Consider the following 27,804-nt stretch of genomic DNA (forward strand, 5'->3'; position numbering starts at 1 on the left):
AGTGAGAGAGGCCTGCGTACTGCAAAAAAAAAAAAAAAAAAACTTAACACAGTGTCTGGCACATAGTAAATAATAAATGTCAGCTGTTTGGTTTTTTTATAGCTATGGGTGACAAAATTATTATACCTAAGAAACTGTGACAATAATGATATCAACAGAAATAAGGAAGATCAGAGGGAGCCAGCTAGAGGAAGATGAGTTTGGTGTAATGCTGAATCTCATGGAAAGCAAAGCGAGAGAGAAAATATGTAGTAATCAATTAAGGACATTTATCTGGGGTTCAGAAGAGATGGTAGGCCTAAGGAGAGACATGTAGGAATTATCTGCATAAAAGTGATCTGTAGGTCAATAAGATATTTACAAACAGGCAATATTTATCCTTCATTTGTTACATAGAAATGAATAATAACAAATGTTTATTGAAAGATTGCTCTGTGCCAGGTACAAAGTGCTTTACTTACAGTAACTTTTTAAATCTGAATAACCACTTAATGATATACATACTACTATTATTCTCATTCTTTCTTTTTAACAACCCCCCTTTTTATTTATTTATTTATTTTTGGCTGCGTTGTTTTTGTGAGCGGGCTTTCCCTAGTTGCGGCGAGTGGGGGCTACTCTTCATTGCAGTGTGCAGGCTTCTCATTGCAGTGGCTTCTCCTGTTGCAGAGCACAGGCTCTAGGCACGCGGGCTTTAGTTGTGGCTTGCAGGCTTTAGAGTGCAGGCTCAGTAGTTGTGGTGCACGGGCTTAGTTGCTCCGCGGCATGTGGGATCTTCCCGGACAAGGGCTCGAACCCATGTCCCCTGCATTGGCAGGCGGATTCTTAACCACTGTGTCACCAGGGAAGTCCCCTCCCTTTTTTTTTTAAGATTCCTAATGACTTTGAGGTAGATGATGCTGTTGTCAGATAATAAAGTAATTAGGTGTAAGATATAAAAATAATAAAACTGGGATTTCCCTGGTGGTCCAGTGGATGAGAATCCAGCTTCCAGTGCAGGGGACGCGGGTTCAATCCCTGGTCAGGGAACTAAGATCCCACATGCCGGGCCAGCTAAACCCACGCACTGCAACTAGGGAGAAGCCCGCACACCACAACTACTGAGCCCGCGTCCTCTGGAGCCTACACGCCACAACTAGAGAAGCCTGTGCACAGCAACCAGAGAGAAGCCTGAAACGAAGAGCCCGCGCACGACATTTGAGACCCAGTGCAGCCAAAATTTTAAAAATAAATAAACTAATTTTAAAAATATAAATTAAAAATAAAACTGAGGGAAAGAAAGCACTGATTTGAAATTATCTTCCTTTAAGTTCGGATGGAAAATTAAGAAAACTTCCAATTCAAAGCTCTAAGCACAAAATCCAGGTATGTCATGTGGTGGACTTGCTTCTTCAACTGGACCTTAATTCTGCAGCCAATGCAAAGAATCCACACTCTAATGAACAGCAAGCTACAAAATGATTGTCGGGAATTCCCTGGCAGTCCAGTGGTTAGCACTCTGCACTTCCATTGCAGGGGGCACGGGTTTGATCCCTGGTCAGGGGAACTAAGATCCTGCAAGCCCCATGGCGCGGCCAAAAAAAAAAAGATTCTGCCCTTGAAGAAGCCAGTGACTTTGCATTTGATTTTTCCAGCTTGGTTAATTCCCAAAAGTTCAGGCTATGGAGTCCTAAAGTCTTCTTTAGCATTTAACTAGTTTTTTGCTGGTGGAAGGGGCTGGGACTGTCTCTCCACACGTAAGCTGATCTTTGTCATAAATCACTTTTATAATGAGAGAGCAGCTAGGGCACTTCACCACATCTTCCCCATTTGTCAAATCTTTCCAGGTGATGCAGAAGTTACCCCCACACGGGCGGAGGTAGGAGTACCTCTCTGAGTCCTTCTCATATTAGAAGTCCTCGATCTCTACCTCATCGTGAAACACCACCATCATTGCTGGGGCCAGTAGAGGTCTGTCACCTCCCCCGTCCTACCCAGGCTGGGGTTGGTCCAACTTCTCAGGCCCGGCCTAGCCGGGCCTATTCTCATTCTTTAGGTGAGGAAACTGGGGCTCATGGAGGGTGGGTAACTTGCTCAAGGTCAGATAGCTAGAAGAGGTAGAATCAGGGTTTAAACCAATCAGTACAGGGTCAGAGCCTGGGCCCTAACCACATGTGTGCTGCTTCACTCTGAAAAAGGTTTCATTCCCAGGTTTCACTTCCATGGGGTGGATCACTATGGGGTCCAAAGAAATCATAATTCCAGACCAATACTCTAATACGGTGGAAAGAAAAGAATTGATTCAGGTCATGACTGTCCTGTTACTAATGATTTAAGGAATCAGAGCAAGTAATGCATTATGCCTGTGTATGAGAAGCGGAAAGGTGTCTGAGGATGCAGCGCTAAGAGAGTATATTCATAACACTAATTGGGAATGGGCCCCCAGGGAATCTTCCCTGCTTATAAGCAAGAATGAAGTATGAACGCTTCCACCTTTGACTCTAGAGTCAAACTACAAATCAGATAGCAGGATCATTTGGTGAAGGTAATTGCCTCTGTTTCACAAAAACTATACGCAGATCATCTGTCTGCTTCTGGCTCTAGAGTGTGGAAGGAAAAACTACCTCCTCAACCTTCTGAGTGAGGCTCTGATCACTGAGGGAGGGAGAGGGAGAGTTTTTTGGGAAACTTGCATTATTTGCTGATTGGGGAAGGAAGTTGTGAGAGACTCCTCACAGTCTGGTGCAACAACCATACGAAGAGGGCTCTATTCTAATTTCTATTTTACAGATGGGGAAACAGAGGCACCAGGAAAGTTAAATAACTTACCCAAGGCTGCAAAACTAATTCACAGCAGAGCCAGGCTGTGAATCCATCTTACTCTTGCTCCAGAGCTCACATGCTTAATTACCATGCTATACAGCATAGAATACGATGTCTTCAGAAATCATAGACTTCCCTGGCCCAATGAGACCTTAAGGATCACACCCCAACCCAAATTACATCAGTCATCTTTGTCCTTCTATTCATTTATATTGCCTCCCTTTGACGTCCCTGTGTTTTCTGCTCTTGTCTGTGAACAATGACACTAATACCATTGATCTTGTCTCCAAAAACTCCTCAGTCCCATTTATTTTTACATTCTCTTACAACCCTCCTCTTGTCTCCATTTTGTTTCTTTCTTTTTTGTCTTGTCTCCAATTTCTAAACTTAGGTATAATAAAGCCTTTAGCAAAAACATGGACTTTGCCTATAACAGTCTTTCCACTTGCCTTGACCCTGATAGTTTTTCAGGCTAAAATTCTCTGGGGGAAGGATTATGTAGCTGAAGAGGCTGTGCATTCAGAGCAGTGATTTAGCGTTAATCTGTTTCTTGCTTTCATGTCCTCTGACTCTCCAGGACCCCCACTGGAAGGCTGTGACCTGCACGTGGTATCTTTGGTCTTTACTGTTGAAGATTACGATATTAGACTGGTTAGGCAGTAGCTCTCCTTCCTCCCTTCAGCCTCTTCAAATTGCAGCTGAATGTAAATGTCTTATAATCTGTGATTTCTATAATGCTATGATTGTAGTGCCTTTTGTATTAGTCAGGATAGGCTGGGTTGTGCTGAAGAAAAAAATAATCGCCGTATCTCCACGGCTTAATTTCTTAGTGCATTCAGATGCTATAACAAAAATACCAGAACTTCCCTGGCAGTCCAGTGATTAAGACTCTGTGCTCCCAATGCAGGGGGCACGGTTCAATCCCTGGTCAGGAAACTAAGATCCCACATGCCGCACGGCGTGGCCAAAAAACAAAACAAAACCAAAAAATACCATAGACCAGGTAGTTTATAAAAAAGCAAACATTGGGGAATTCCCTGGCATTCCAGTGTTTAGGACTCTGCACTTTCATTGACAAGGGCCTGGGTTCTCAGGGAACTAAGATCCCACAAGCCGCATGATGCAGCCAAAAACAAACAAACAAACAACAAACATTTATTTCTCATAGTTCTGGAGACAGGCAAGTCCAAGATCATGATGCCAATAGATTTGGTGTCTATTGAGAATCTCCTTCATTAATAGCAGTCTTCTCACTGTAACCTCACACAGTGAAAGCAGCAAGGTCTTTTTTACAAGGGCACTAATTCCATTCATGAGGGTGGAGCCCCTCCCAAAGGCTCCACCTCCTAATAACATTATCTAGGGTCTTAGGATTTCAACATATGAATTTCATTGTTGCGGGGGTGGGGCGGGGGCGTGGGGGGAGAACATAAATATTTTGTCTATTGCACTGAACAAAACCAGACTTTCTCACTCACCTGAAATCTGTTGCAGGGACAGCACCTCTCTGGTTAGTTCTCCCTCTGCAATGACTTGGGAACCTGGTTCTTTCCAACATATGGCTCTGCCACCTTAATACCCAGCCTATGTGCAGCACAACAGAGCAGAGAGAGCTGGAGGGTCGTGCAGTCGCCCTTAAATGGTTGGTTTGGCCTGAAGGTGACACTTATCTCTGCTCCTTCCAGCCCATTGACTAAAACTAGTCAAATGGCCCTGCCTAACTCTAAGGGAGCTAGGAAATAAGGAGGAACACAGGGCATTCTGTGAGCAGGAAATGTCTTTGCCTTCTTCTCATTATTGTATTATACACTGCAATCTTGTCTTTCTTTCCCAGTCTAGTCACAGCCTGTCCACTTGTACCGTGAACCTTCTACCTCTAAATCCACAAAGTATAGTTTAGTCCAATTCTTGTCCTTTGGAGTGTTTCATCTCCTGCCAGATTACCCTGCCTTTGCTCTTTCACTGGTGTACGTCACAACTGCAGAGTTTTCTCCCTCATCCCCATTCCTACATTCGCATCTAGTCATTTTCCAGGATCTACCCAGCTGAGAATAGTCTGAAAAGACCCCCTAAACTTTCTGCAATTAAAATTGAAATTATTAAGAACAAGAAACATTCTTTCTCTAGAGTGGAGAGAAGAAAGGGAGAGAGGGAAAACACTGAAGGAAAAAAAGCAGGTTGAATAAATCTTCTGGAGGTCAGGTCCAGGAGCCACCCTGGTCCACTGTTCCCTAGGACAGTTTAATACAGGTCAGACAGAAAGATGTCTGGGAAAGGGCCCTAATACTCTCTGCTCTCTCTGAGTTTTCCTCTTCCACAGTTTACTCATGTTCTGATCAAAATGAGCATTAGTGTCACGCTTTTGTTTTTAGTAAACGTACTACAAGAGCAGTATTTAAGGGAATTTTTATAAAAGAAAATTTAATCCTGCCAACCTAAAAGTTATTGTTGTTTGCATACTTCTTTCCAATTGTAGGGGAGGAAAAATCTTTTCTTCTACCCATCTTCCATTCTCCAGCTAGGACCCCATAAATTAGACTGGCCAAAGACAGATTAACAAAAGAAAAACAGATGTATATTAACATGTGTGTTGCACATGCATCTATGGGAGTACCCAGCGATGAGCTACCCAAAGGGGTAGCTAGCATTTGGGCTGATAACCCCATCTTAGGCTAAACAAAGGAGAAGAAATTTGGGGCTTCTGGGCAGAGGAGTACGTTATGGGAAGGCGACCAGGAAAAGTGCAGTAAACAAGGGTTGTTTGGTAAGGTTTGTTATGTAGATTTAAGTGGGTGCCTTCGCCTTTAATAAGAGTTGTTAAGGGAATGGTCCAGTGCTTAGGACTCTGCGCTGAGGGCCTGGGAACTAAGAAGATCCTGCAAGCCTCAAGGCACAGCCAAAAAAAAAAAAAAAGTTAAGAGTCCTCTTCTTCCTGGTTAGGAAGAGGGAGACACACAAATGGACATTTCCTTTACGAAAAGAAAATCTGTGTCCTGTTTTCAAGCTTTTCCTAAGCCTGCTTGTTTTCAATGGCCAAATTGATCCATATGCCAACGAAGCATATTTTGGTACCCTTCATAGCCTTTGTTTATTTTAATATGTTTGTGATTATACCAAACAAGTATTTCCTTTTAAAGGGATGTATCCATGAGAAGAGAACACATAAAGTGAATGACCTCGTCATTTATATTTTAGTAAGAATTAGCTTGAGGAGCCTTACCCTTTTTTTTTTCTTTAGCAACTGGTTGGGATTAGTACACTAAAGCTTGTGTATAGAAGGAGCAACAGGGAAGCTGGTGGGCATGTGTACCTCGGTAAGAGACTTTGGGTAACCCATGGCAGCAAGCAGTCACTGGGTCTTGGGGAATGGAGGAGCAACAGGGGTAGAAGATGAGAATTAGAAAAAGCGGCAGAAAAGGGGAGTGGTTGGTTCCAAAAGAAACTTTGCCAGCCCAATGATTTTTTTTTTTTTTTTTTTTGTGGTACGCGGGCCTCTCACTGTTGTGGCCTCTCCCGTTGCGGAGCACAGGCTCCAGACGCGCAGGCTCAGCGGCCGCGGCTCACAGGCCCAGCCGCTCCGCGGCATGTGGGATCTTCCCGGACTGGGGCACGAACCCATGTCGCCTGCATTGGCAGGCGGAGTCTCAACCACTGCGCCATCAGGGAAGCCCTGCCCAGTGATTTTAAGATCACAAATCTAGTGAACAGGATCTTGAAACTCACCTATTCCAACTCCCATCTTGTGTTTCCCTTGACTGCATCCTTGCCATTTGCTGCCAAAACTGGGCTTGACCAACTCCAGTGCTGGGGACTCCACTGTTTCCCAAGATCCCCCCAACTGTTTTAGACAACGCTCACTCATTAAAAAAAATCTTTTTAAATTTAATTTTAGCTTTATTAAGCGTTTAAAATAAAGATCTTGGGCTTCCCTGGTGGCGCAGTGGTTAAGAATCCACCTGCTAATGCAGGGGACACAGGTTAGAGCCCTGGTCTGGGAAGATGCCACATGCCGCGGAGGAACTAAGCCTGTGTGCCACAACTACCGAGCCTGTGCTCTAGAGCCCGCGCACCGCAACTACTGAAGCCTGAGCGCCTAGAGCCCGTGCTCTAGGCGCGTGGGCTCTAGAAGCCACTGCTATTATCCCTTTGATAATAGCTTCATAAGAGAAGTCACCGTAATGAGAAGCCCGCGCACTGCAACAAAGGGTAGCCCCCGCTCGCTGCAACTGTAGAAAGCCCACGTGCAACAACGAAGACCCAACACAGCCAAAAATAATAAATTAAAAAAAAATTTTAAATAAATAAATAAAGATCTTATCTTGAGAAAAAAATGTACCTCCTTGTAGCTTTGATTATAAGCTGCCCTCTAGTCCTCCCCCTACATGAACTGCTATTTCAAGACGGCTCCATAATCTCCTTGGAGGCCCTCTTAAATAGGGTAATCATGTCCAGTTCAAGCATTCTTCTCATGTCAACACTTCAAGTCCCATTTCCAACCAGGCCACTTTCCCCAGAGTATACCTGGCATTTGTAGTTTTCAAGGGGTAATATCATCTTGCATCAACCTTAAGAAGAAAATGCAGAATCCTTCTGAGAATGGAGACACTGCTTCAGACATGCTAGGTGTGATTTTTGAAACAGTGACTTGTAGTAAGAAGAGATCCCCATAGGAGAGGGAGGTGGGCTTGGCTCATTGCTAATAATTCTATATCAATTAATAATCTTAGCTTACAGTTATTGAACATTTATGTGTCGGTCATTATTCTAGGTGCTTTATGTTTACTGTCTCATCAAATCCTCACAAGAACCCTATGAGATGGGTCCTCTTATTCTCAACCTCATTTTATTTTTTATTTATTTTTTTTAAAGATTTTTTTTTTGATGTGGACCATTTTTAAAGTCTTTATTGAATTTGTTACAATATTGCTTCTGTTTTCTGTTTTGGTTTTTTGGCCATGAGGCATGTGGGATCTTAGCTCCCTGACCAGGGATTGAACCTGCAGCTTCTGCATTGGAAGGCAAAGTCTTAACCACTGGACCGCCAGGGAAGTTCCCTCAACCTCATTTTACAGATGAGGAAACTGAGGTACAAAGAGTAACTTGCCCAAGATGTCACAGCTAGTAAGTGGCAGAAGCACAATTCAACCCCCAGCAGCTAATTCCAGACCTCTTGTACTCCTCAATCACTGTTGCTTACTGCTTCATGCCTGGTTAAGATTGTGAATTTTAATATTTTTTACAAAGCAGTAAAGAAAACATCCTTCTGAGTCTTGATTTCTGCTAATTTGATAGTGAACAACAGAATGTTATTCCCTTATATGCAACATATACTTTACATCAGAACAGGACATCAGCCCAGGATATGTCCTCTTCTTTTAGACCTATGATCTTATGTCAAACATATGATATTATTTGGCTTTTGACCTAGGAATTTGACAAAAGGGAGGTCGAATGAGTCACTGAGCTAAGAGTCCAGAGCTCTAGATACTAATTCCAACACCGCCATAATTTTTTTTTTACAGCCATCATTTTACATGTAACTATGCCATGATTCCTCAATTTTAAAATGAGAGAATTGGACTCCACTCCACTCTAAGGGACCTCCAAATGCTGAAATCTTGTGTCCAAAGGAATGACTTTCCCACCGGGAGTTTCTAGCACTGTGGCAGAAGGAAAGGACAAATATATATCTAGAAAGAGGCAGACTCTCTGGTGCCTCTTGAGTCACACATATCAAACTGAAATGAACAAATGAGCATCTGTTCCCTGTTTCTGATGTGTAAAGCTGTCAATTGGCAATAGTTACTATGCTTAGGTTTTCAACTGGCTCTGTTGCCCCTACTAAAAATAAGCCACTGGTGTTAGGGCTGAGTCATTTTCATACATGAGTATGTGGAGGAAAAAAGTGACAAAGGTCATAAAGGAACTGTGGGTTATTTCCCTTCCAACCAGACACCACACCTTGTTCCCAAACAGTCCCTCATTTTCTGTTTCATTTCAGATAAGCTGTATACCTTAAATAGAGAACATATTCAACAGTATGTTATTGTGTTTTCATTTGTTCATATCCTGTTCACTGCTTGTAGATTGGCCTTTTCCTTAGAGCTGGGTTTTGTACTTTTCTGAGGAATAGAGGTTGATGTTAACAATATTTGCAACTGAACTTTACAGTTTACAAAGTGATTACATATACATAGTTTCTTTGGTCAGCACCCCCCTGGTGATGTGGCAACCTGAGGATAGGTCCCCAGCATCCTCTCCAGGTAGTAAAGTCTTATGGGGACAAGACCCATCCTGGGCAAAATTGTAAAGTAAGTTTGCCTTGTTTTAAGGTGGTCTTTCTCTTTAGTTTTGGGGGATTATTTCTCACCTTCTGGGCTCTCCATTCCCCACCCTCCGTTCCTGTGGCCCTTGCCCTCATTCTGCTCTCTGCTCGAAGCTTCTCACTTTTTCAGCCTTTTTCTCCTAGCTCTAAAATGGAAGGAAAGTTGGAGGAGGAAAACACTAAAGTTCTTTCTTAATCTAACTGCTTTTTCCAAATATGCCTTTCTAAGGAGCAATAACAAACTCTAAAATTATCTCAGGATTCTTTCCCTTACTCAATAAAATTCCCCATTCCCTCAGGTTTGCTGGTTTCAACTTGGTGGAAAACAGTTGACTAAACAAAATATAAAGGGTGAATATTGGATCATGTATTTCATAAAACAATTCTTCCTGGGAGTATTATCCACAAACAAGACTTAAGTACATTCATAAATTAATGACTTAGAATGGTTTGTCCAGCTACCGTCTTTCTTTGTGATCCATTCAGAAGCACCTCAAAGCAAAAATGTCCAAAATGAACTTATTATTTTATTTTAAAAAGCTACTTTTCTGACAGCTACTCACCTGAGTCTGCCCGCTCTCCCCTTGAGAGTGTACTATCATTTAATAAATCCTTCCTGTGCTTTCTCGAGGAAGAAAAAAAAACTTACTTTTCTTCTTGAATTAACTCTCTCTCTCTCTCTCTCTCTCTCTTTGTTTGGCTGCACCAGGCGGCTTGTGGGATGTTAGTTCCCTGACCAGGGATTGAACCTGGGCCCTTGGCAGTGAAAGCTCTGTGTCCTGACCACTGGACGGCCAGGGAATTCCCCTGAATTAACTCTCTTGATTGGTGATACCACCATTTACCCATTTGCCCAGACCAGAAACCTGTGGGTCCCCTTCTATTATCCTCTAAATCTACCAAGTTCTGTCCACTGGATTTCTAAAATATTTTTCACGCCCATACCATTGCCATTGCCTTAACATAAAGGATGGAGAGGCAGGGAGGGAGATTAGGCAGATACACATGGAATGCGAAGAGCAAGATGTAAGTAAGACCAATTTAAGTGCGCGCACCAAGACATTAGTCTGGCAAACCAGACAAAGTTCTTGACCCCTACCCATAGCACTCTACCTCTGCCACCACTTTTTTTTTTTTTTTTTGCGCGGGCCTCTCACTGTTGTGGCCTCTCCCGTTGCGGAGCACAGGCTCCGGACGCACAGGTTCAGCGGCCATGGCTCACGGACCCAGCCGCTCCACGGCATGTGGGATCCTCCCGGACTGGGGTACGAACCCGCGTTCCCCGAATCGTCAGGCGGTCTCCCAACCACTGCGCCACCAGGGAAGCCCTTCCACCACCACTTTATAACATATCGGTAGCCCAGCCTGCAGGGCTCCCAAAATGTAGAGAAAATACCTCTGTTCACTATTAAGATTTCACTTGGAGTTGAAGTTGAGATGGAGAAAGAATATATGGGAAAAGGCCTCACGTTTCAGACTGAAAGATTGGTAAGAGGGGGGCAAGGAGAACAGGAATAGAGAATAAAACTATTAGACAGGCATCCACAGTTTTGGAAGTCCAGGCTTTGTCCCAGAGAGTAAGAGAATTGTTGAATAAACGAAAATAACATTGAGGGCTCTACCGTCCTCTTATCTGGGGCTCAGAATGATGCTGCCTTGAAGACCACCCCATGTCAACCTAGGGAACAAGTACCTCAAGTTGGCTGTGTTGTGGACTTGTGTGGTGTGAAGCTCAGAGGTTTAACTTTCTTTTTTTTTTTTTTTTAAGTTTTATTTATTTATTTATTTAATTTATTTTTGGCTGCGTCGGGTCTTAGTTGCAGCATCCGGGATCTTAGTTGAGGCATGCAGGATCTTTCATTGCGGCGTGCGGGCTCTTCGTTGTGGTGCATGGGCTTCCCTCTAGCTGTGGCGCATGGGCTCCAGGGCACGTGGGTTCTGTAGTTGTGGTGCACAGGTTCCAGAGCGCGTGGGGTCTGTAGTTTGCAGGAGGGGGGCTCTTGTTGAGGCATGTGAACTCAGTAGTTGTGGCATGCGGGCTCAGTTGCCCCACGGCATGTGGGATCCTAGCTCCCTGATCAGGGATCGAACCTGCGTAGTTTGCATTGCAAGGCAGGCTCTTCATCACTGAACCACCAGGGAAGTCCCAGAGGTTTAGCTTTCTTAATCTGGCCTGGGAACTTGGGGTGGGGATGGGCGGTAGGCAGCAGGTAGCTCTGAGGTGAGGGCTGCAGGGAAGGCTACCATCATAGCCAGACCTCAGGGATGTCTCAGGTAACATCAGACTCAAAGAAGGCCAAGTTAGATGGGGAGTGATGCCAAAAGAATGGACCCTGGGTTCCAGTAGTTCAAAACTTCAATCTTTTTTTTTTTTTTTTTTTGGCTTCGCCTCATGGCATGTGGGATCTTAGTTCCTCGACCAGGGATAAAATCTGCATCCCCTGCAGTGGAAGCATGGATTCTTGACCACTGGACCACCAGGGAAATCCCTCAAAACTTCAACTTTGAAGGCCAGCTGGATATCTAGAGACTAGGCAAGCAAGGAACATTGCTTAGAGACCAGAAGAAAAGAGTGAAGGTCACTTCATGGATCCAAAGACCCCATTCACATTTATCTACCTTGATGAAGTGGCTGAAGAAATGTCTTCCCTATAATCTAAATACCCTAAAGGAGAGGACCAGGAAGGGGAGAGGTTAGCTGAAAAGACTCATCATTCTTATCCAAGAGAGACTGCACGTGACCTAAAGTTACTGTTTCAATAATCCCTTTAGACCAAGCTTTCCTTTGAACTTGGTCGATTCTGTGAGTGAGGTTTCAGAAAGTAGGCCAGATTAGGTTTAGACAAAACAAATAAATCATTTTTCTCTGCTTATCTGAATCTGTGAGTTAACTCCCAAGCCAATCGTCTGCTGAGATTACCTTCCCCTTGGCAAAATCTTCCAGGAGAACTTCACCTAAATAACCTCCAAACAGTTAACTACTCTTTCTTCTTTATCACTGCACTTTATACATATTTAGATTGTTGCACTTGTACTAGACTTATGCTTCCAAACCTGCCTCCTTCACTAGACTACTTGTCTTGGGGGAAAATATTGTGCCTGACTCATCTTGACCTTGGCCTACCACCTTCAACTTGGGCCTCACACAGGACCCGCATCTAATAGGCAACAAGTGCTGGCTGAATTGCGCTGAGTTCTTAAAGATGGTGGATTTCAGGTGCAATGTTTTGGGTAATTAAGACCTTCCTCTCAAATCATATACACAAACTAATTGGTATTCAGAAAAATCAGACAGTTTCTTCTCATCTCCATTCCTTTCCCAGCATGACTTAAAAAGTATGTCAAAATTAATTTCTAAACTAGAATGGATTGATAGTGTCATCCCCAGTGAAATCTGTTTAAAGACTCTTTTGGAAATGGGCTCTGGGTTTGTCTGATGTTTCCTAAATATCTAATGTATACCTTTCTCATCTGTTTACCTAGGAGACTCAAGTGAGGGGTGATGGGGTGGGTGAACAAAATTCAGGTTTCTTGCTGGTGAGTCTCACTGGATGCTTACTTGCTCCAGACAAAGAGGGTCCCCTTGCACTCGACTCTTCTCCCACAAGGACAATGATTTCCTGGATCACCTTACAGATTGTTGAATATTAACCATGTGATATCTTGGAAATGGGGTTTTCTGGGTGGTTTTAAATTTCTTTGTGCTTTTCTGTATTTAGCCAATTTTCTATAGTGAGTATACATTTTGTCTGTAATTGGGGGAAAAAATCCAACTAACCCACTGTTTTGAAAATATGTCTTTTATTCCCAGAGTGAACTTCAGCTATAAAAAGTATACCGAGGAACTTCCCTGGTGGTCCAGTGGCTAAGACTCCACGCTACCAATGCAGGGGGTCCAGGTTTGATCCCTGGTCAGAGAACTAGATCCCACAGGAATGTTGCAACTAAGAGTTCACATGCTGCAACTAAAGATCCCACATGCTGTAACTAAGGAGCCCATGAGCCGCAACTAAGACCTGGTGCGGCCAAAATAAATAAATAATAAATAAATAAATATATTTTTAAAAAAGTATACTGAGAGGTGGGTGATGGGCCTTCTTTTCCACTTCTTCCACCAACCCAGGTCAGAAAGGGGTGGCGAGAACATAGACCTGAACACAAATATGACCAACAGACCTTGGTCCCATCTAAAACAGACTCTATAATGAGATTCTTGCTTCAGCCAAATGTTCAGCCTCCTCATTTTAGAGGCATTTCTGGTAGTCCGATGTTCTGGATGGGGGGTTGGAGGGTGGGGGAGGGTGCTACAAGGGAATAGGCCTTCTTGCAACTTCAACCTGGACAGATTTAGCCATCTTATCCTGACACCTTAAAAGACTTTCAAAGGAAAAACTGAGGGCTCAGAAAAGTCCTCTGGCACTTTTCAAGAGCCCTGAATTCCATAGCTGGACTGCCTCACCGAGCATGTTCTAATTTGTAAGGGGTAATAAATCACTTATTTCACGCTGCCATAGATGGAGGGTTTCGTGCACTAGTAGCCCTGTTTTCTCTTCCTCTTCCAGCGACCCACTCTCCCCATGTGGGAAAATGTAGTTTGTGAAACCAGAGAAATTGAGTTACATAGAAACAACTGTAAAAGTTCCAGAAGTCTAGACAAACAACAAGACCAGCAATTTCGCTCTTCCAGTGATTATAGTAATTGAGCTTAGGAAGAAGCTCCTCCCTTCCTTCCCTCGTCAGCTTCTCCCCTCTGCTGCTCCCATTAGCATCCTCACTATTTGTGCAAAGGCCAAAGAATCTCTTAAAATGGAATTTCCTTCCTTGTAGGAACCAAAAGTAAACATGAACTCTATTTTTATTTATTTTTTTTTTTCTTTTGTCAGCGCCGCACAGCACATATGGGATCTTAGTTCCCTGACCAGGGTTTGAATCCATGCCCCCTGCAGTGGAAGCGCAGAGTTTTAACCAATAGACCGCCAGGGAAGTCCCATAAACATTTACTCTAAATCTACAACATAACCTGTTTTCCTGAATGACTCTTAGTCTTTAACAATAATCTCAGCCCGTGGGGTTAGAGGTGGGTGCTGGAAATTTATCCAGGTGGTTGAGTATAGGAGGTAGTATTACTGCCTACAATGTTAGGAGTTGACTAAAGGGACTCAGTCTCAAGGCCCTCTCTCCCGTCTTTCACTCCCACCTACAAACCAGAATCATAGGATTTAAGAATTGCAAGAAGTCTTTACAGATTCTGTAACACACCTCTTCATCATACAGATGAAGAAGTTGAGGCTCACAGTCCTTATCACAGTGACTGGTACCCAGTAGGTATTCAGTAACCATTAGCTTTTTTTGTTTCTGGCCTAAGTTCTTCAAAATGACAAGTCCATACTAAGGGTATAAGGTTCCCAATTTAAAAACTGTTTTCTTTACACTCTATCACACTGAGTTATGTGGTTCTATTGGATTTACTAAAAGTCATTATAGCCATAAATTTAGTTTCTAACAGCTTCATTGAGATACAATTCCCATAGCATATAATTCAACTATTTAAAGTGTACACTTCGATAACTTTTAGTATATTCAGAGTTGTTTATCTATCACCATAATCAATTTTAGAACCTTTTCATTAGCCCCAAAAGAAACCCATGCCCATTAGCATTCACTCTTATTTTCCCTTGTTCCTCCAGCCAACCCTAGGCAATGACTGATCTTTCATATGTGGTCCTTTGCGACTGGCTTCTTTTACTCAGTATATTTTCCAGGTTCATCCATGTTGTAGTATGTACTACATTTCTTTTTATTGCTGAATAATAAATATTCCTTTATATGCATACACCATATTTTATTGAAGAGTTGATGGATATTTGGCAGAATTTTATTTTAAACAAATGTGATCACTGAGCTAGCAGAAGCTTAAAATCAAGATAAATATGTATCTCATATATTTCTATCTTGAATTTATACCTAAAGAAGCATACTTGCTATGAAGACTTTATTATAATCTCAGACCTGAAAATCAACAGACATTTTTTCTCTAAATTTTCTGATGTGTATGAGAATACTGTGGAAAGACAAAGTAAAGCCTTGGCCTAAGTCTTCCTGCTCCTCTAGACTCCTAGGAAAATAAAGGCATATACATAGGTAGATTGCCCAAGTAAGCGCCCTCAGGAAGAGAAAAAAGAAGAGAAAACAAAAGAAAGATTCAGAGTAAGACTCCTCTGGTTTTCAAATGTGAGATTTAGAAAAGAAGGGGCATTTGGGGCACATACCTAACCAGCTGATAGGCGAAACTAAGATCCAGACATATACACAAACAATATAAAGGTGACTGCAGGGTGAGGGTGAGAAACGGGGACAGTGCAGGCCACAAATTCACTCATAAGGCTTGGTATTTTCATTTTTGTCTTTTTATACCTTGGCCCTTGCCCAACCTCCATAATGCTTTTGTGGGTCTCCATGGTATTTATGATCCTGGGAGGTAGCTGATTCCCCCAGTGAACCCTTCTTTATCCAAATCTTGCCTTCCCCGGCCCTATTCTTAGAGGAGTTGAGGCCACAGTACTCCTGAGTCACCTACTGCGGAGATAAGGGGCTTTGGGGAGGGTCTTCTGCCCCATTTGCAGAGGCTATGATGCCAAAAGCACAGCTTCTCTAGACATCGGTGCTGAATCAAATCTCGGAGACAGAGTTTTGGGTGAAGTAGAAAAGGATAGTTTTATTACTTTGCCAGGCAAAGGGGGACACAACGGGCTCCTGCCTGGAAAAACTGTGTCCTAACTTGGAGACGATAGTGAGAAGTTTTATAGTAATGTTTCAGAGAGGGCGTGATCAGCTTGTGGACATTCTTCTGATGGGTTGGTGGTGAGGTAAGTAGGAATCAGCATCATCAACCTTCAGGTTCCAACGGGTTTGGGGTCTAAATGCTTTTGGGCAACATACCATCGTTAACTTCTCCCACCTGGAGGAGGTTTCAGTATCTGCAAAACAGCTCAAAGATATTGTTGTGTGTATCCCTTGATGGGTAACTAGGACCTTGCCCCAAGGCTCCACTACTGTTTCTCTTGACTGTTTCTCCCTTGTATTGATGAATCCCCTTCCTTTCCCTAACAGCTGCTTGAAACTACCCATTGGAACTCAGGGAAGATCTTGGAGGCTAAATGAAGCCTGTTTCCTGTAATCAAAGAAATGGGGGACACAGAAAGGCTTTTGTGCCCAGGAGTCCCAGAGGGCCCCCCTCGGTATCAGCTAGAAGAGAACACCAGGAAGTGATCCTTGACTCAGCCCGCCTGAGGTTTGGGTGTTGTCATTCCCCACACGTGATTCTCTCCCAGGCGGCTGAGACCTCACGTACTATCGGACTTACTCACCCCAGTGACTCCACCTCTTTCCTCCTCTGCTCCCCAACCCATCAGCCTGCCCTGCTTCAAGATTAGAGGAAAGGAGGGTTGCTGGAGCCAGGAAATGCCACTCTCCCAAGTTGGCCAGAGGAAGCAGAAAAACCCGTGTTTGCCAAAGCACAAGATGTGGCGTTCGTTTTACCCTTCTACAGAATGCTTTGCACGGCCTCTGTTTGAGGCTATCCATACTGTTTTTAACCCCAAAATAATTCTATCCTATTCAAGACCACCTTATCACTGAGGCAAACCTTGTCCCAGGTAAGGTTGCTTTCCCTTCCCATCTGTTTTCCGCTTCTCTGAGTACGGAATTCTCAATCAGATTGGTTTGAGTCCCTGATCAGCCTCCTTCCCGTTCTCGCTGCGTGACCTTGAGTGAACCATAACTTCTCCGGGCCTAGTTTCCGTGTCTGTGAAACGAAGGCCAAACGTCTACCGCACCAAACATCCTTGCGGTGAGGAACAAATGTGAAAGCCCTTTGTGAGCTGTAAAAAGTAATAAAATTTTGGCTATTCTGGGCTGCTAGTCACTCTTCCAGAACCCCTCCCTTTCCACTGGGATTCGCCCTACAAATCGCGCTCTGGGCGGGCACTTCTCACCACCCTCCTCTCGCAGTCTTTCCTATTGGCTTACGCAACGACCTCGCGGCGCCGAGTGTTGACGCCACGCCGCCTCCGCCGGCGAAAGGTGACGCATTGGTCCCGCCCCCGGCCGCGCCTGGCCTCCCGCGGGGCCCCGCCCTACGGGCCGACGCGGCTCGGATCCCGCCCCGCGGGTGACGTGTGGCGCGCGCGGCTTAGCCGTCCCGGCAGTTGGTGCAGCGGCGGTAGGGCTGAGTGCGCTCGCTTCACCCCTCCCCTCCTCCGTCCCGGGCCCCCACCCAGCAGGGCCCAGCCGCAGCCCTAGCCCCAGCGGCCCGTCCCGTGCGGGCCCTTGTCGTCCCCTCAGCCGGCGACGCCCCGGGCCGGCCGCCCGCCACCATGGAGCTGGAGGACGGTGTGGTGTACCAGGAGGAGCCCGGCGGCTCCGGGGCCGTGATGTCGGAGCGGGTGTCCGGCCTGGCCGGCTCCATCTACCGCGAGTTCGAGCGGCTCATCGGGCGCTACGACGAGGAGGTGGTCAAGGAGCTGATGCCACTGGTGGTGGCCGTGCTGGAGAACCTGGACTCGGTGTTCGCGCAGGACCAGGAGCACCAGGTGGAGCTGGAGCTGCTGCGGGACGACAACGAGCAGCTCATCACCCAGTACGAGCGAGAGAAGGCGCTGCGCAAGCACGCCGAGGAGGTGAGGGCCGGCCGGCTGGGAGTGCGAGGGCCGGGCCCGAGGGCGGGCCGGGGGGCGGGGGTCGCGGTCTGTCTCAGGATGGGAGGCGCGCCGGCCTCCAGGAGGCAGGCCTGAGGCCGAGGCCAGCCGGACCGAGCCCGGCGGCCGCGAGGTCCCGGGACCCCCGGCCGGCGTTGGACGCCCAGGCAGGCTAGTGAGTGTCCAGGAGAAGAGAGTGTGATGGGGGAAGCAAGGCCCGGGGAGGAAGCCACAGCCTGGCCTGAGGGCACCTGGGATTGGCTGAGAGGGAGATTTTAGGGTGTCTGCTTGCCTCTTGTAGTTGAGGGAAGTTTCCGACCACCGTGGGATAGTCAGATGGCGGTTCAAACTTTTACCACGGGCGGGGGGGGGGGGCGGGCGCATTTAAACACTACTGCCCTGGATATGTAACTTCCGCTGGTTCCAGCACCTTTCCTGGGGGTTGCTGCTTTGGGAAGTTAGAGATCTCCCTCTTTCGGCCAGTTTCTTGTTGACGTTTTAACCCTATTGAGAAAGAGGTTTTATTTTACGTTTTAAGTGCCTTGGTTGACACTTTGTCAACAGTTAGGTGTTGTATAACAATACTCTGTAAATATGGAGAGTATGCAATTTTATTTTATTGGTATCCCAGATCAAAGCTTTTTTCCTTGTCAGGTGGTAACCTTGGACAGTTCCCTTTAAAAACCCTTTGTTTATTTATAAAGAGGACGGGAACGGGGTGAGGGGCAGGTTGAGGAGGTGTGGGTGACAGTTGGCAAGCCTTTTCAAAGACTACGGTTTACAGGTGCTCTTGGCCAGCTTTTAACTTTAGTGCCTCAGCAGTGTGACCTCGGTGCCCTAACCTTGAGTGAACCTTTTGCAGCTCTGGAGTGCAAGTGATAGGTCTTTGACTTCTTGAGACAGTAGAGGATTTTAGCTTTCAGGATGTGTAGGCATTATTTCTGTGGAACTTATCTAATACAGGTGAAGTGTCCTATTCATCTTTGTTTCTTGAGCATCTAGCAAACCTGGTTAAATATATGGTGATTGAAGGAAGCTAAATAACTAATTATTGAAGGAACGACATGTGTATTTCAAAAATACTTGAAAAGTTTTTTTCTTTTTTAAAATAAATAAATTTATTTGTTTTTGGCTGTGCTGGGTGTTCGTTGCTTCACAAGGGCTTTCCCTAGTTGTGGTGAGTGGGGGCTACTCTTTGTTGTGGTGCGCAGGGCTCTTATTGCGGTGGCTTCTTTTGTTGCGGGGCACGGGCTCTAGGTGCACGGGCTTCAGTAGTTGTGGTACGCAGGCTCAGCAGTTGTGGCTCGGGGGCTCTAGAGTACAGGCTCACTAGTTGTGGTGCGCAGGCTCACTAGTTGTGGCACACAGGCTTGGTTGCTCTGCGGCATGTGGGATCTTCCCCGACCAGGACTCGAACCCGTGTCCCCTGAATTGGCAGGCGGATTCTTAACCACCACGCCACCAGGGAAGCCCCAGTACTTGAAAAGTTTTAAGGATGTGATGCTCATTTCCTAAGACTAAGTAGTACCACCATTTAAACTTTTTGTCACTTATACCTTTGTACCAGGTCAAATAGTTCTTTTTTTTCTTTCTTTTTAAAAATAAATTTATTTATTTATTTATTTAGGGCTGCGTTGGGTCTTTGTTGCTGCATGCGTGGCCTTTCTCTAGTTGCAGCGAGTGGGGGCTAGTCTTTATTGCGGTGCGCGGGCTTATCATTGCGGTGGCTTCTCGCTGCAGAGCAGGGCTCTAGGTGTGCAGGCTTCAGTAGTTGTGGTGCACGGGCTCAGTAGTTGTGGCTTGCGGGCTCTAGAGCACAGGCTTAGTAGTTGTGGCACACGAGCTTATTTGTTCCATGGCATGTGGGATCTTCCTGGACCAGGGATCAGACCCGTGTCCCCTGCATTGGCAGGTGGATTCTTAACCACTGTGCCACCAGGGAAGTCCCTGTTTTTTTTTTTTCCTTAAGCTTGACTGTATGATGGTTTTTAGTTCTGATTTTGTGATCCATTTGAGTCAAAGGAACGCTATTGAATTTGCCAAACAAAACTGACTTTATTTCAAGAGTATTTCCAAGTATATAGGGAAGGAAGGGTTGAAAAAGAAAATCTAAGGATGGAATCAAAATTTCCACTGGTTTGTTAGCTGTTTACAGAACTGTTTATGGAACGGAGGTTATGTACTACTACTCCTGAGATGACTTGCCATGTCTTCATGCTCAGACAGGTCCTTGCCATTGTGTGGATGTAAATGGAAAGACTGTGGAATTAACCGAATATCCACACAGGTGAGGAACAGGCCCAGCATGACCTGTTACTGCAGATAAAAGAAACTACTCCTTTCAGCCTTAAACTCCTGTCAGTCCATGTAAACGTAGGCAAAATGCCAGGGTCGCACATGCCCAGAAAACCATCTGCCACAGGTTGCAGAATCAGAAAATAAAACTAAGCTGCTAGACTCTGGATTGTATATTAATTTCTTAAGTAAATGACTTGTAAAAAATAGATTATCCAATGACTTTCTTTGTAATTTGTGCTTTTTCAAATATGTCTATAAATTTTCTGTAATGAAACCTTTGGGCAAAGGGCCATGATCTGAGAATACAGAACATTGATGTAATGCTAAATGAGCCAACTTCCAGACCACAAATGTGAAACCATCTTGTTATCAGTTTTCATGTAAGATCATAAATCAAGTTTTACCCAAGTACTCAGAAATTCAGTCTCTTTTAGGCCAATATGCAGAAATGATTCTTTGTTTAATTTTCTTTGAGTGTTTGTGGCCTTTAATACAAAGACTATTTCCATAAAGTCTGGTATTACAGCAAAAATGCCTCAGGGTATTTACAGCAAGAATATTTGAAAGTATGGAAATTGACCATCACCTGAGAGAGTTAAGTAAGTTCTGAGCACCTTTGTGGAAATTTAGGAGAATGTGTAAATAATGAGGACGTTTTAGGAGGTGTGAAGTGCTTTAATCTCTTGCTTGCAGGAATTCTCAACAAGGAATCAGGAAGTTAATCTTTATTATAATGGTACTACTTAATTTGAATACCTTCTGTCTTTTTTTTTTTTTTTTTGATCGTATGGGCCTCTCACTGTTGTGGCCTCTCCCGTTGCGGAGCACAGGCTCCGGACGCCCAGGGCTCACGGGCCCAGCCGCTCCGTGGCATGTGGGATCTTCCCGGACCAGGGCATGAACCCGTGTCCCCTGCATCAGCAGGCGGACTCTCAACCACTGCGCCACCAGGGAAGCCCCCTTCTGTCTTTTTAATTGCTTATTTGAATTTGTTGTGTGGAGTTAGCCTGATGGTTTTGAGTCTATAAAAACAATCTGAAGGAGGGCTGATTTTAGATAGATTCGTAACCAGCTTCAAATGCTAATCAAGAAATCTCTCATTTTATAGCTCTCACCATTCTCCCCTTTGGGCTCCCTGCTCCAGCCATGTGTATTTTTTCCATTCTTTAACCAAGTCCTGTCTGATACCTTTGCCCATGCTGTTTCCTTGGCCTAGAGTGCTTTTCCCTCAGAGCTTCACCCTGGCTAGCTCCTCACTTTTGGCTCAGCTTAAATTTCACTTCTTCTGCTAGACTTTTCCTGCCTACTCTAGCCAGAGTAAGCCTTGTGAATCTATGAACAATTTACCTGTAAATCAGTAATTTAAAAAAAATCTGGAGAGGGAATTCCTTGGCAGTCCAGTGGTTAGGACTCAGTGTTTTCACTGCTGGAGCCCGGGTTCAACACCTGGTTGGGGAACTAATCCCCCAAGCTGAGTGGTGCAGACAAAAAAAAAAATCTGGAGAAAGATGTTATTCTTGGGGAAGAATATATTAGTGTTTTTTATTTTTGTTTGTTTTTGTTTTTGTTTGTTTGTTTTTTGCGGTACACGGGCCTGTCACTGTTGTGGCCTCTCCCGTTGCGGAGCACAGGCTCCGGACGCGCAGGCTCAGCGGCCATGGCTCATGGGCCCAGCCGCTCCGTGGCACGTGGGATCTTCGTGAACCGGGGCACGAACCCGTGTCCCCTGCATCGGCAGGCAGACTCCCAACCACTGCGCCACCAGGGAAGCCCCTTTATGTTTTTGTTTGTGTAAGTTCTGATTCTTTTAAAATAGACATGATTTGTTTTGAGTAATTAAAAAAAAAGAATTTACAAGGTCGTGTTAGTTTCAGATGTACAGCAAAGTGATTCAGTTATACATAGGGAATTTAGTTTCAAAGTGAGAGTTTATTTAGCATGATTGGGTAGAGGGAGATTGCACATAAAAATGAAGATGTACCCTCTTCATCCTCTGTGAGTGGTAGAAGCATATATGAAGAGAGAATATCTTTGCTGGGAAGAAGATGTTGTGATTATGTGACTGCTTTTCTGTGACTTTTTGTCTGAAAAAGACTGGGGTGATTAAGTGCAGAGATGAGAGATATTACTGAGAATATTCTAATTAACTTTTCCCCAATGAATCACCACTTAAAGATGTAACAAAATGGATGTTTTATATTAAGACTTTAATCAGGTTGTTTTCTTTGGAAGTCTATGAACATGGGAGTGAGTGATAAGATTTGTGGGCAGGAAAGCAGGCATTGGTATTGATTTTTTTAAATTGATGTTATAGTTCTCACTGATTCATAAAAATATTTTAATCAAAAGTTAAGGAAATTAATTTTGATTTGTTTGCAAAATAATTTACAGTGAAAGTTCACTTCTTTAATAAACACTTAAAAAGGAATATTTGAAGTCTTATCAATTTAGTTTTATGATTTATTTTTATCAAGACAGGAGTGAAGAGTACTTTTGAATACTTCAGCTTATATTTGTTGATGGTGGCTATTGAGGACTTAGGATGCTAAAAGTGGAAATTCCCTATTTGCTTCAACATTAAGTTTATTTTGTGTCTTTAGCACAGTTATTTAAATTGGTAATTATGATGTTTATTCAGATTTTTAGCCTTAATTCTATTACTCTAGTGTCAAAAGAAATTTAATTCGCTATTAAGTAGATTATGGGGATTCCCTGGTGGTCCAGTGGTTACAAGTCTGAGCTTCCACTGCAGGGGTCATGGGTTCCATTCCTGTTCAGGAAACTAAGTGGAGCAGTAGGGGAAAAGTAGTTTGTTTATATGCACAGATGATCTGTTAGTAGGTCCATTAGTTGTTAACATTTGACATAAAGTTTTCAAACACTTTTAAAAAGTGAAGTCTCTCTGTGGCACCTGTTCAGTGTTTTTTTTTTTTAAACATTTATTTAGGCCGTGCCGGGTCTTTGTTGTGGCACATCGATATTCATTGCGGCCTGTGGGATCTTTAGTTGCAGCATGCAGGATCTTTTTTTAGTTGCGGCATGCAGGCTCATAGTTGCAGCATGCATGTGGGGTCTAGTTTCCTGATCAGGAATCGAACCGTGACCCCCTTCATTGGGAGCGTGGAGTCTTACCCACTGGACCCCAGGGAAGTCCCTGCGTTTGTTTTAAATAGGCTAACTTGATTTTTTCTTCTGTGAAAATTTCACTTGATATATTTGCCACCATATTATTTTCCTTGAAACCAGTATCTTGTGGTATCTTCAGGGAATTAAAGATTTTTGGTCCAAAGGTTGACTGAGGTACTGACTTCATTTCTCTCTTGGTTCAGTTAGAGCAAAGGTCAGCAGCTTTTCAGAATGTTATGTTACCTCTTAATTTCTAAGTTGTAGAATGCTCAAAATACACCTTAGTGCTTCATTGATCTCTGTATGCCCAAATTATTTTGTATATAAAATGAGTACATTTTAAAACACACTTAAAATACATATTTTCATATTTTAAAAAATACCATTGTTTTTTCTTGCAGAACTATTTGAAATAAGCTTCACACTGCCCCTAGTCAGAGTAGATATGTCCTTGCGTCTAGTCAATCCTTACTTCCAGGCACTTTCTGAAATGAACAGTGTATTTGTTCTCTAGGGGAAGGTGTGTACATTGGTGGGAGGGGGTGTGTGTTACCTTGTGAAGTGGTAATCAGTTAACCATTGTTTTGCTATTAAGACAGATCTTACCCTTTACCTTTAGAGATTTCTGAATTTAAGTATCTGAGATACATTATGTGTCCTTGGGATGGTGACATTCATATTTTACTTATTTAAAATCACAAAAGAGACTATGAAAATGGGTAAGGTACCAAGATGGATTAGTAGAGTAAGAACTACTCACTAGATTACTGTGGTATAAAACATAGGTCACTGACCCAATTCGGTGCCTATGTTTGGTGCGTAAGTTTCTTGGACTCCTTAGCTTACCTTTAACTATGCATTGCTTACTTAAATCACTTGGAACCTTTTGGTTCCCAGGAGAGCTAGTATTAGACTGTAGCCAAATACCTGTTCTTTTGTTCCCTTGACCAATGGTTGAGTTATTTTAAAAACACCTTTTTTTTTTTTGTCCTGCTCAGCACTCATAATGAATATAGATGTTACCTAAGTAAATTACTAGGTTGAGATAAGAAATATCAGCATAGACCCAGTTTAAAAATGTATGCAATGTGTTTATTCATAAAGCTGACATTTAGGGCTTCCCTGGTGGGGAAGTGGTTGAGAGTCCGCCTGCCGATGCAGGGGACACAGGTTCGTGCCCTGGTCTGGGAAGATACCACATGCCGCAGAGCGGCTGGGCCCATGAGCCATGGCCGCTGAGCCTGCGTGTCCGGAGCCTGTGCTCCGCAACAGCAGAGGCCACAACAGTGAGAGGCCTGCGTACTGAAAAAAAAAAAAAAAAAAAAAAAGCTGACATTTAGAAATATATGTGTGTAGGGTTTCCCTGGTGGCGCAGTGGTTAAGAATCCGCCTGTCAGTGCAGGGGACACAGGTTCGATCCCTGGTCCGGGGAGATCTCACATGCCGTGGAACAACGAAGCCTGTGTACCACAACTGCTGAGCATGTGCTCTAGAGCCCACAAGCCACAACTACTGAGCCCGCGTGCCACAACTACTGAAGCCTGCACGCCTAGAGCCGGCACTCTGCAACGAGAGAAGCCACCACAATGAGAAGCCCATGCACTGCAACGAAGAATAGCCCCTGCTCGCCGCAACTAGAGAAAGCCTGCACATGACAACGAAGACCCAATGCAGCCAAAAATAAATAAATAAATAAATAAATTTATATATATATATATATATAAAAAGAAATATATGTGTGTAAATTCTATATATTTTGAAGTTTTGGCCAGTGATATTTTGTTATTAGCTTCAATACAAGTCTGTGGAATTCACTTAAGAATTCTGGTGTCTGCATACAGACTGAAAGTGAGGAATGGAAAAAGATATTCCATGCAAATGGAAATCAAAAGAAAGCTGGAGTAGCAATACTCATATCAGACAAAATAGACTTTAAAATACTGTTACAAGAGATAAGGAAGGACACTACATAATGATCAAGGGATCAATCCAAGAAGAAGATATAACAATTGTAAATATATATGCACCCAACATAGGAGCACCTCAGTACATAAGTCAAATGCTAACAGCAATAAAAGGAGAAATCGACAGAAATACAATAATAGCGGGGGACTTTAATACCTCAGTCTCCTCAATGGACAGATCATCCAGACAGAAAATCAATAAGGAAACACAGGCCTTAAATGACACATTAGACCAGATGGACTTAGCAGCCGAATACACTTTCTTCTCAAGTGCGTACAGAATGTTCTCCAGGATAGATCACATCTTGGGCCACAAATCAAGCCTCGGTAAATTTAAGAAAATTGAAATTATATCAAGCATCTTTTCTGACCACACGCTATGAGATTAGAAATCAGTTACAGGAGAGACTTCCCTGGTGGTCCAGTGGTTAAGAGTCTGCATTTCCAATGCAGGGGGCGTGGGTTCCATCCCTGGTTGGGGAAACTAAGATCCCACATGCCGCATGACATGGCCAAAAGAAAAGAAGAAAAAAAAATCAATTACAGGAAAAAAACTGTTAAAAACACAAACACATGGAGGCTAAGCAATATGTTACTAAGCAACCAGTGGATCACTGAAGAAATCAAAGAGGAAATAAGAAAAAAATACCTACACACGAATGATAATGAAAACAGGATGGTCCAAAACCTCTGGGATGCAGCAAAAGCTGTTCTAAGAGGGAAGTTTATAGCAGTACAATCTTATCTGAGGAAAGAAGAAAAATCTCAAATAAACAACCTAACCTTACACCTAAAGCAACTAGAGAAAGAGGAACAAACAGAACCCAAAGTTAGTAGAAGGAAATAAATTGTAAAGATTAGAACAGAAATAAATGAAATAGAGACAAAGAAAACAATAGCAAAGGTCAGTGAAACTAAAAGCTGGTTCTTTGAGAAGATAAACAAAATTGGTAAACCTTTAGCCAGACTCATCAAGAAAAAAAGGGGGCAGGGCTCAAATCAATAAAATTAGAAATGAAAAAGGAGCAGTTAAAACTGACACAAAGGAAATACAAGGCATCATAAGAGACTACAAAAAGCAACTATCATGCCAATAAAATGGACAACCTAGAAGAAATGGACAAATTCTTAGAAAAGCACAACCTTCCAAGACTGAACTTGGAAGAAATAGAAAATGTCAACAGACCATGCATAAGTACTGAAATTGAAAACAGTGGTTAAAAGACTTCCAACAAACAAAAGTCCAGGACCAGATGGCTTCACAGGGGAATTCTAGCAATCATTTAGGGAAGAGTTAACACCTACCCTTCTGAAACTCTTCCAGAAAATTGCAGAGGAAGGAATACTCCCAAGCTCATTCTATGAGGCCACCATTAGCCTGATACCAAAACCATAGAAGATATCACACACACACAAAAAGTACAGGCCAATATCACTGATGAACATAGATGCAGAAATCCTCAACAAAATACTAGCAAACCGAATTCAACAATACATTAAAAGGATCATCCACCATGATCAAGTGAGATTGATGACAGGGATGCAAGGATTGTTCAATATCCACAAATCAATCAGTGTGATAAACCAGATTAACAAAGTGAAGAATAAAAAGCATATGATCATCTTAATTGATGCAGAAAAAGCTTTTGATAAAACCCAACACCCATGATAAAAGCTCTCCAGAAAGTGGGAATAGAGGGAACTTACTTCAGCATAATAAAGGCTGTATATGACAAACCCAGCTAACATCATTCTGCACTGTGAAAAGCTGAAATCATTCCCTCTAAGATTGGGAAACAATCCTATTTACCATCACATCAAAAAGAATGACAGGTTTTGGTAACTACAGATGTGATGGGAATAGGGAAAAATAAAGTATGGATAAAAATGGGTCCAGGCATCGGGAAGCTATGGTTTCTCAAGTAGCTGCTTTAGTCATTAAAGCCTAAATGTCCATTCTCTTAATCACACGTCTGAATTTCTAAAGTAGCAGTATTTTGATTCATCCCTCTTGTTAAGTGTGCCGATAGGATTGTCCCTTCAAAACCACAGACCCAAGGGCCAGGTTTTGGGCAGGGAGGCTCTTGCCTACCAGACCTGTGGAGACATCCCACCGCCCCCTCCACTGCCTTGCAGGGTAGGGTGTAGTAACATCAGACTAGACATCAGGACAGTAAATCCCAGGGTTTGCTTAAGGGGTAGTATGGTGATAACTCAGTTGGTTTACACTTCTAATAGAAGCCCATGTAATCTAAAATAAAACTGCCTATATCAAGTAAAAAAAAAAAAAAAGAATATAATACCTAGGAATAACCCTACCTAAGGAGACAAAAGACCTCTACTCTGAAAACTATAAGGCACTGATGAAAGAAATCAGAGATCACACAAACAGATAGAAGGATATACCGTGTTCTTGGGTTGGAAGAATCAGTATTGTCAAAAGGACTATATTTCCCAAGGCGATCTGCAGATTCAATGCAATCCCTATCAAATTACCAATGGCATTTTCCACAGAACTAGAACAAAAAATTCTAAAATTTATATGGAAACAAAAAAGACCCAGAATAGCCAAAGCAATTCTGAGAAAGAAAAG

The 27,804-nt window shown here is 43.4% G+C and overlaps 1 protein-coding gene and 1 pseudogene across 5 annotated transcripts in view; one reads left to right on the forward strand and one right to left on the reverse strand.

Moving 5' to 3' along the window:
- Nucleotides 1–1,681: 1,681 nt before the first annotated feature.
- LOC307178130 (diphthamide biosynthesis protein 3-like) lies at nucleotides 1,682–1,930 on the reverse strand (annotated as a pseudogene). The gene has a single exon. The product of its transcript is annotated as a diphthamide biosynthesis protein 3-like (transcript).
- A 15,182-nt stretch (nucleotides 1,931–17,112) lies between these two features.
- SPAG9 (sperm associated antigen 9) overlaps nucleotides 17,113–27,804 on the forward strand; it is a 143,154-nt gene continuing 132,462 nt past the window's right edge. For all 4 annotated transcript variants that reach the window (XM_079905631.1, XM_079905625.1, XM_079905626.1 and 1 more), the window contains exon 1: nucleotides 17,113–17,805. In XM_079905631.1, the coding sequence (XP_079761757.1) occupies nucleotides 17,503–17,805 (303 nt within the window). In that variant the 5' untranslated portion in view covers nucleotides 17,113–17,502. The remainder of the gene's footprint in view (nucleotides 17,806–27,804) is intronic.

The sequence above is a fragment of the Stenella coeruleoalba genome (genome assembly GCF_951394435.1).
Source record: "Stenella coeruleoalba genome assembly, chromosome: 19".
NCBI lineage: Eukaryota > Metazoa > Chordata > Mammalia > Artiodactyla > Delphinidae > Stenella > Stenella coeruleoalba.